The 9,674-nt window shown below is 39.3% G+C and overlaps 1 protein-coding gene across 2 annotated transcripts in view; it reads left to right on the top strand.

Annotated features, from left to right (window-relative positions):
* The first annotated feature begins 2,129 nt into the window (after positions 1–2,129).
* Positions 2,130–9,674, top strand: part of tns3.2 (tensin 3, tandem duplicate 2) — a 52,484-nt gene continuing 44,939 nt past the window's right edge. The window contains exons 1-5 of one of the 2 annotated variants that reach the window (XM_020655892.3): positions 2,130–2,280; positions 7,303–7,473; positions 8,563–8,613; positions 8,698–8,820; positions 8,917–8,981. In XM_020655892.3, coding sequence (XP_020511548.2) covers positions 7,324–7,473; positions 8,563–8,613; positions 8,698–8,820; positions 8,917–8,981 — 389 coding nt within the window. In that variant the 5' untranslated portion in view covers positions 2,130–2,280; positions 7,303–7,323. Of the gene's footprint in view, positions 2,281–7,302; positions 7,474–8,562; positions 8,614–8,697; positions 8,821–8,916; positions 8,982–9,674 lie in introns of those variants that run through there. The other variant, XM_065955700.1, reaches the window with a different exon arrangement.

The raw sequence follows: 9,674 nt of genomic DNA, 5'->3' as shown, positions 1-9,674 counted from the left end.
TACCAAAAGCTCGGAACTTAAAACACACATTGTAATTGTGAAGTAAGAGTTTCATCAGCCTGATTTGGGAAGTAAGAGAGATGGCGATGAACTCTTTATATTCATACGTATAGATAAGTGAGTGTTTGAGAGTTTTCTTTGTAGACAAAATAGGTCGATTTTAAATCAGTTGTGATCAGTGGGTCTGTAGATTGGATACAACCTGTTTTATCTGCTGACTGTAAAACATCTGAATGGATCACGTCAAACGAGATGTTTTGACTATTTTGTGACTCCCAAATCTAAGAGACAGTACAAATATAATTACGGAAGGAAGAGGAATTTCTATTTATATGTTATATGTTACTGAAAAAAGTAAGGCAACAGTTTCGTTTATTATAATTTTACCATCATTTTCTTGGCTGTTGCAATTCCCCTTTGTTTCTTACTCGCTTTATATTATTTTTTCTGTTAGTATTTATTGTTATGCGCCATAAAACAGAGACAATTTTCTTGAGTTCGTTTAAAAAAACATGATACTGAATGCGCGGTAACTTTCTTTTTTTCACGACCACAGAAGCCTCGAAGTACGAGCTTAAATGAGTCAGTGAATGCAACATAAACTGCAGTTACACTTTGTTTACTTTGTCTTTAACGTACACACATCTCATGATCTTTATTTTAAACTAAAAATACATTTGATAATTTTTTGATAACATATTATCCTGTAAATGTAAACAACGAAAGTTGTCCACCAATCATTGTGCAACTTTGCTTTTTGACCGTAAGAAAGGTCATCGTAGCTGTAACTCGTCTTCTAATGCCATCTAGTGGGACTGCGGCCGTATCACTATGGAGGTAAGATATGGGATTCACATATTTACTTTCTCACTACATAGTTTATCAGTTTGTTGTTTTAATTGTTCGTAGACATATTGCTTCCACCCTTAGTATTCTGTTAACCTGGCTATATCTTCATCATCATCATAGTTACCACCAGAATAGTTACTTGGATTCAGAAACAGTCAGACACAGGCCAGACTTAGCTTTGAATTCATGTAATAGGCCTACCCTACCTGAATACTTAAAGAATTGAAAACAAATACAAAGAAAACAAATCTGATATTATATAGGCATATAAAACAGCAGAGATATGGTTTAACTGGATAGGCCTATATGTTTGTATTATTTTAGAAACAGTGGGTTAAAATGGTGTATTCTCATTCTTACAATTGCCCCCGTTCATTAAATTGACTGAACAAGTTATTATTCCAAACATAGAAATGGCTTTTAATAATTAGTGCACATAACTTATGAGGGGTGCTGATGGCCTAGTGGTTAGGTCACACCGCACACCAGCTGCAGTCCTCTAAGCGTTTGGGGTTTAGGTCCGAGCTGTGGCTCCTTTCCCGCATGTCATTCCCAAATATCTCTCTCTCTCTCTCTCTCTCTCTCTCTCTCTCTCTCCTCTCTCTCTCTCTCCTGATTTCCTATCCATTGTCCTATCTAATAAAATGCCCCCCATCCCCGCACATAACAGATAAAAAAAAACCAAGATCAGAAGTGTATTTCAAATTATCTGTGAGTTATGGAGGACAATGTGGAAAAGTGTTACAATTCCCCCCGGTCTACCCTATAAGTTTTTCTTAGAGTTTTATACAGTACGACTATAAAGTAGCAGAAAAGGGGACTCATCGAGCTCCTCTGATGTCATCATCATCATCATCATCCTAATTTTTATTGAAAGACTCAGGAGTCCATTAGAAAACAAATAAAAACAAACAAGATAAAAACACAATGTCAAAAACAAACATACAAACAGACAAAACACCTCCACTAATAATAATGCTGTACAGCACACAGCAGCAAGTAAGTGCGGTTATGTAATAAATCATTTTTATGACTCTGTTTATTGACTCTCCTTCTTCTGTGTCATAAAACACACAAATGTTCTGTTTCTTTGATGTTTCCGTTGTTCACAGCTTTATTTCCACTTCCTCGGAGACAGAGTAGAAGCCAAAATATTTGGTCAGCCATAGACCCAACGTAGGTCAAAGAAGTACTTAAAGTTTGTGGTTATCTTACTAAGAGTCTTAGTCACTTTCATGTGCACACGAGGGAGGCCTGCTGTCACACCGCGGTCCAACAGAGGGCAAAGTGCAAGTATCATGCTCGCTCTCTTTCTCTTTCTCCCTCCCCTCTGTCAAGTCTCCACCTCATTTTCTACAACAGTCACCGCCAGACGTTCACTCATCAGGCTTCTGTTGTACTGGCTTCTTGTTACCTGCAACATCTGTAAAGGTAAGAGGCTTTTATTTTGATAAATAAATATGTTTAATACCTCTTCTTCTGCAGGGTTTACTCTGCGGTAATGTGTATCTATCCCATGACTCACAGCCAGTTCAATGTTCATTCATGTAGGACTATAATGTTTCCTTGATAGTTTACAGGCTTTATTTTTCTGGTACAAAATTTAGACTGCCACTTTTAGTAAATAAAAGAGAATGTGACGGATGGTGGATCTCGAGGGAATTAATAAGGGAAGGAGTCCCCCTGCAGATGCTCTGAGAGGGGGGAGATTAGCCCACTGACAGATTAAGATGCTGAACCCCAGGAGTCGTGTTTCCCCTCGGATTCAGGCCACTTCAAGAGCTGATTTAATCTTGCATTAAGTCTTAAAATCCTCTTTTTTCTCAAGACAAGTGAAAAACACAGCCAGTGGGGTTGTGGTAATCACACTTATTACCAAATGCAAATTAACTTCATGCAAAAAGCAAGTGACATGAATTTGATACTGATTAAATAGAGAGAAATGCAATTGAGACATCCTTGCAAGAAAATCAAATAACCTCACCCTGCTGGTGGACTAATTTAATGGATTTGTGGAAAAAAAAACCAACAGGTTCTGTAACCCAATAAGGAGTCTATGTGGAGTCCAGATGGACCATAAACAGATTGGTTTACTCTTGTATAAAACACTCTCAGGGAAAAACAGAGAGGAGAGTGAAGTATTTTCACTTGGGATAAAAAGTGAAACAAAATTGAAGTGTTGCTGTCAATTTCAGTTCTGGTATTCTGCTCAAACACTTTCAATTCAAACACCAGTATAAAGTTATATTACTGATCAGTTAAAGACTATTCCTCTCGTATTTAAGAAAATGGAGGATGTTTTTTTAATGCCAACTTCAAATTCGGAAATAGAGACTATAATTACATGTGGCTAGTTGGAGCTCAAGGCCTCCGCTAGGCAACTCTCTATAGTAACATGTGTTCATATATATGTGTGTGTGTGTGTGTGTGTGGTTAGGGAACACACTTCCGTTTGTTTTGCTTCTTCAAGCCAAGCACTGACAAATTTAGGTTGCAGTGGGCTAAAAATGTTTTTAAAAACACGACAGAAATACATAATTGGAGAGTAGTTGCTGATTAAAATTGGTTTTCCCATCCTTGTCAACGGTTTCATCGAGAACGTGTCACATTTTCTCAACCAGACGATCATGTTAAGGTGGAAAGTACATTTTTCACACGTGTACCCAAACAGTTCTGGGGCCCAGATGTGTGCCATGTGGAACACCATACATGCACATGGTAATTACTTCTTGTTAATTGCACGAGTTTGTACCAAATTAGGCTCAACTACAGGCACCTCAGTTCCTGTGAGGGCAGCGGGCAGATTCCTGAGTTCAGTCCTCGGCTCTATTCTTCTAGCTCGGTCCCAAACACTTTGATTATAATGAGTTCTCTCGATTGGTTTTTCATCCCCGACTGAAAGAAAGTATAAGATAAAAATAAGATAAGATATAACCTTTAGCTGTACTTTTATAAAACAAGAAGAGGTTTGACATAAAAGCCCCAAAATAAAAGGTGGAAAACAATGAGGTAAAAGGTTTGAGAGGTAAATTGCAGGGACGGTCTTCAACCAGTCCAGCTGCCTTTGGATCAAGCTTCAAATTTACCATGACCTGGATGACTGAGAACCTACACAGACATCTTGCTTTGCAGGGACGGACAGTTTTTCAAGTCACTTCAAAGTGTAATTTCTTTTCAATAAGCCTTTCAAGGCAGAATGTGCAGAAATCAAGTATATCTGGTGTAAATATCTCTCTGAGTCATGACAATGAGTGAGGCATGCGAGTCCCTCTGGCTGTGTTGTTGTCTACGCTGTTTTTACCGTATTGTGTTTACATGGACGGGACGTCCGGCCGACTCATCTCCTTGCTTATGAAAGCTGTTTAAGAGAAGGACTAGAGAAAAGAAGAGTACCATACTGTACTCACTAGTTATTATGTCACGTAAGTGTTTGTAGATCACGGTCATTCTGTTTCAATTTACATGCAATGTGAAGATATAAGCTAACTAAAGAGCGCTAACATTAGCATGCTAACACAACAATGCAGATCGAGAGTTTAAGACTCTTTGTTGGACAGAATATTTTAAGTTTTCAATTTGGTTTTTGAGAAATTTTAACTTTAAAACATTTATGGATATTTTGAACATTTTTTAAATTTCTTTTCTTTCTTTTTTAAATCTGAAGTAACCAGGAAATTCATGAAAAATAATCAACATTTTTAGTGCTAGCCCTCACACACATTTTAAAGAATAATCTGAAAATGTTTGATGTGCTTGTTTTGAAAACCATGTAGTAAATTCTTCTTTTTTTAAGATTTATTTTCAGGCTTTTATTTGATAGGAAATTGTAAGAGTAAGAAACAGGGGAGAGAGAGAGAGAGTGGGGGATGACATGCAGGAAAGGAGCCACAGGTCGGACTTGAACCCGGCCGCCCACTTTAAGGACTACAGCCTCTGTGCATGGGGCACAACATAACCGCTAAGCCATCTTTGCTCCATAGTCAGTTCTTGTTGATAGCCACTAACTTGATGTTGGGATAACTTTCTCTGTTGATAAATCATGTTTTTAAAATCATTATAATGAAAAACAGAAAATGCAAACCTGTGACATCAGAGACGCTGTTTGTCAGTAGGCAACTGCTTGGGGCCCCAGGCCACTAGGGGCCCCCAGGGCTGACAAATTCTAAACCACAGCAGTGGCTCAAAATGTGCAAATTTTACTGACAGTAGGATACCTCCCTAAGGGGGCCCCCATCTGACAGTACTCCCTCCCGTTGCCCGTTTTACCCACCTACTTTGAGAACCAACATTTGTCAATGAGGGTGACCCGAGGGGCCCCCAATGATTTTCTGCCCAGGGCCCCAACAGACTCGAGAATCGCCACTGTGTGACAGATTGAAACCTGAAGTTCAGTCATGTGTTTTTTGCTCTGGTGATTCCCAGTAGGTTATTTTTACAAGCTGTTCTGGTGAAAACGGTTTTATCACTGTTTACTCTGCTGTGGTCACATGGTCATGGGTGAAGGCGAGGTTAACCACAACACTATCACTCTCTCTTCTCTTCTTCACTCTCACTCGCTCTCTGTTGATCTGTTGAACTAACTGCCCTGTTAAAAATGCAGACACAGAGCCCAGATACCACAGAATTACCTCACTCCATTTATAGTTGAACCAGTTAAGAATGTGGAAGGATGTCAAGTTTTTCAAGGTTTAAGACATGGAAGTCAAAATAAGAATGACCTAAGGCTCTGTTTCATTCACACCATATCACGTGTGGTTGGCTTTTTACAACACAAACGATCATTTCATTACTTCTCTGGCCTTTTACTCTTTTACTCTGCAATAAACTTTACTGCAAGTTAGTTGAGAGGGTCGATACCATTCTCAGGTCCGCCTATAAATGTAATTTAAACCTGCAGTGAGCAGCTGGTTAACTTCTGAAATCAGAGGAAAACAGCTACAATATGATACACTTTGTTGTTCCCCTTAGGAAAATAATGATTGGACTCCAGTTCTGCAAACATTTAGCTTTCTCCATAGTAGAATAATTAATAGAACCAAACAAGAATCCAGATGTAAACAGAGCAGCACATACCAATTAAAACAACAAACAATGTATATTCCTTCTTTTGTTTCATTTACTCACAAAAACCTATTATGTTAAATCAAAGGGAGTATTCTTGACCAGTTGTATTTATGTTTAGGGCACAGATATTTGAGAAAAAATCTCATCGTACTTTCTGCCAGAGAAGGGAAATAGGTCAAACTTTTCCTGTAATATTTTGACCTTAAATTTACAATATGTCAAATTTTATTAAAATGTTTTGATGAAAATATCTAAACCAATAAAAAAATGACTAAACCTATGTAACATATTTTTGTTGAGTACTTACATTACCTCAAATCTTTCCAACAGTTATCAAAGCCAGAGAAATCCACAATTTTACAGTTTTAACATGACTTGTTGCCGCCTTGATGAGCCGCCATGACAGACAGTATGTTTATCGTTATTGCTGCATAAGGAAGCGTGAGCTGCTACTGAAAGCTGCCATGATGTTGCTGTTTGTGCTGCTGTGATTAAAACGTCATGTACATTATAATCGGATACATTAGCTCGTTTGTAAACGTATTCTCTTCCTCAGGTCGGTTTCGCCTGGTCGTCTTGACTACGGTCACCGCCGGGGAGTTTCTTTTCATTGGATTCCCAGCCAGCCTCGACCTCATCTTTTGATGTTGTTTTGATTGAGAGCCCCCTGGTGGCTGAATCGACATACTGTGCCTTTAATTTATGCCAAATCTTATAAACCCACTTCACATTAAATCAGAGCAGCTATAAGCTTGTTTTTTTCCGACAACTTCAAACTTGATTATAAACAACGACAAACTTGTTTACTCCTTGTATCAGCGTCATCAACAATGCTTTTGATAAAACCTTCTAACATAATCAATAACGTAATCATAAGACGTCTGATTTAAACAAAGCAAAATGGGGAAAGCCATAAGGGGTAGAAATCATGTTTATTCACCCTGACATGCAGTCTGTGAGAGAAGTGAATCAGAAAATCTAACTTTTCCTTTTCTCATATGACAGGTCATGTGATGAACTATTTTTGACACTGAAAAGTCAGAAACAGACTCTTTTTTCTGTCCTTGTCAGACTTTTTGGTTCCGTTTTTTTTGGGGTTTGTTGATGAGCAACCGGTTTAAAATCTGAAGTTTGGGCAGCACTTCTTCTCTGTGACTCATCCTCACCTCTCCTCCGGTCACACACTCAGTGAGAGCTTCCAGTAACTCAGCTTTTGGTTCACTACCTCATTATTTCTCAATGACCTCTCTTTGTTTTAGCATCACGTCCAGTAAAAGGATTTAAAGAGTGTTCAGGATGACCTGATTTGAATTTGAGCAGATAAAAACTCTCACTTCTCCAAATGTTCAATGACTTTCATTTTCTCACCCTGTGTTTCACTTCCTGTAGGACATTCATGTGAACCTGGTCATGGAGGAACAGCAGAGAATCGATCTGACCTATGTCACTGAACGCATCATCACCATATCCTGTCCGCCTGAATGTCCAGAGGAGATCTACCTGCAAAATCTGCAGGAGATTATTGCCATGCTGCAGTCAAAGCACGGACACAACTACATGGTGAGATTTTGGAAGGAGTACATCAAATATATTTTCACAAGTTAAAGCTACTGCAGGGAACTCCCACTGTGTATCAAGCTTGTCAACCACTGTGGACAAAGCAGTACCCCTCATCTCTTTTCTGATCCTGCCTTGTACATGTCTAATTGTTTTCAGGTGAAAAAACCTCCTCCTGCTTTATTCTTATCGTCTAATTTGTAACTTACTGTAAATCTTTGCCTTATCAAGTGTTAAAAAAAGGCTCTTCCAGGAGTAGTGTTGATAACCTCATCTGAGAATGACCCGTGGCAGGTGAAACAGGAATTTAAAAACAAATTAAAAGATCCTTTATTCTTCTAATTTTCACCTTTCATGTTGTCAGTCTGTGAAACCTTAAGAGCAGCTTTGCATGATTAACAGCTAAATAACTCCTTATTTATCTGAAGCTGGCATCAGTAAAATCCTCTGCTTGAAACGGTTTTGTTTCAGCTACTGTCTCTTTAAGGCCCCCCGTCCCCCACATGCCCACTTTCTTCTGATTGGCCAATTCTCATGAAGCCTTTAAGGGGGCAGAATGCTGCAGGGCTGCCAGGGGAGGGCTGCTCTCAGAGCTGGGAGAAGAGAGCCTAAAAGGTTAAACATCTTAAATCAGGCTTGAATCCATCTCGTGATATTCACTGATTAGTTTCTGGAAACTATCGCGTGATTAGCAGAACAACGCTCAGGGTTTTCTATCTGGTGTGAAAGTAGGCAAAGACATGTGCCAAATAGATTCAGAAGGTTACGGGTGAGACTAACTAGGCACAGGGGAAAACAAAACAGGAACAGAAAATTAACAAATGACAAATGGTGTGGGAGGAAGACAGAGTGTTAGGTGCTTTTTTAAAGGCGACTGGAGTGTTTACACAAAGTTTAGTGGAAAATAACTGAATAGTGAAACCTGAAGGCAGCAGTAATGAAACACATGGATGCAGACTGCAGCAATATTCCACCAAAGAAGAAGGAATAGAAAGTCAAATACATGAAATACACAACTTAACAGGTTGAACGTTTTACTTATATAATTAGGCGATGGAAAATCTTTCTCTTTGTTTGTCGTTTCTTCTTCAGCTCATCAACCTCTCACAGACGAATGACACTCTGAGCCAAATGAATCACAAGGTAAAAATGACACTTAAATATCTGAGTGGTTAAATAAAAACTAAGCTATATAATTTAAAGTGTGTTTGTTGGTTTGTCCCTGAGGTTCTGAACGCAGGTTGGGTGGATCTCTTGGCTCCCTGCTTGGATCAGATCTTCAGCGTGTGCACGACGATGGAGAACTGGCTGCAGACACATCCGAAGCATGTCCTGGTGTTACACTGCAGGGTAAACTTCCTGGAGTCCTCCACAAACACACTTAAATGTTCTGTAAATGTGTCTGTGTGCTGTGGGTTTATCCTCACTCTGTGTCTGTTTCCACAGGGAGGTAAAGGCCGACTCGGAGTCCTGGTGTCCTCTTACATCTTCTTCAGCAACATGTCATCCAGGTAAAACTGAAACATGTACACCTGTTAAACAGACACTCACCTTCAACGTTAGTCTCATTTTCAAACTGGTTGCACCAGGGTAGCAGCTCGGTTAGGCTGTGCAGAAATCTTTTGAGCTAAGATAGTGTTAACATGTGAACTTCATATCCCAAGCGACTGGTAGGCGGTGGTGACGTTTACTCCCTGCGATCGCTACACAAACATAAACTGTCTGCATGTGACTGCTACGATCTCTGCACTCCAATGAAACTGCTGCATTATGTTTCCTGTTCTCCAGTATGTTCTTCTCCGCTCTTTAGTTCAGAGTGTGATTCTGTCAAACAACACGTAGCACTGATAGAAAGACAGATATTATCATTACAGGGTAGTATTGGACTGTGTTGCTTTGCGTCCTCTTCTGCATATTTTTTTTAATGTCATGCTTTGCCTCAGAAGACCCAGACGGCTTACTGAGAAGACTTTGAACTCGACCGTTGAACTCGGCGGAGATCTTGTTACCGTTGCACACCAGATCATTAATCCCTCTTAATGTACATGTTTGAAGCTTACATTTTTAAAGGCACAAAACTCAACGCTTTGTAGTTTAGGTAACTTCATATTTGAACCGTCAAGATCTGAGCTATTGGAAGCACGTATTTAAACGTGTTTAATAATGGAAAAAAGGAGAGGTCAGTTTGGGTTACTTCAGTGTTC

This window comes from Labrus bergylta, chromosome 6 (assembly GCF_963930695.1).
Source record: "Labrus bergylta chromosome 6, fLabBer1.1, whole genome shotgun sequence".
NCBI lineage: Eukaryota > Metazoa > Chordata > Actinopteri > Labriformes > Labridae > Labrus > Labrus bergylta.
Note: the sequence above shows the minus strand (reverse complement) of the source record. Positions and strands in the feature narration are given on the sequence as shown.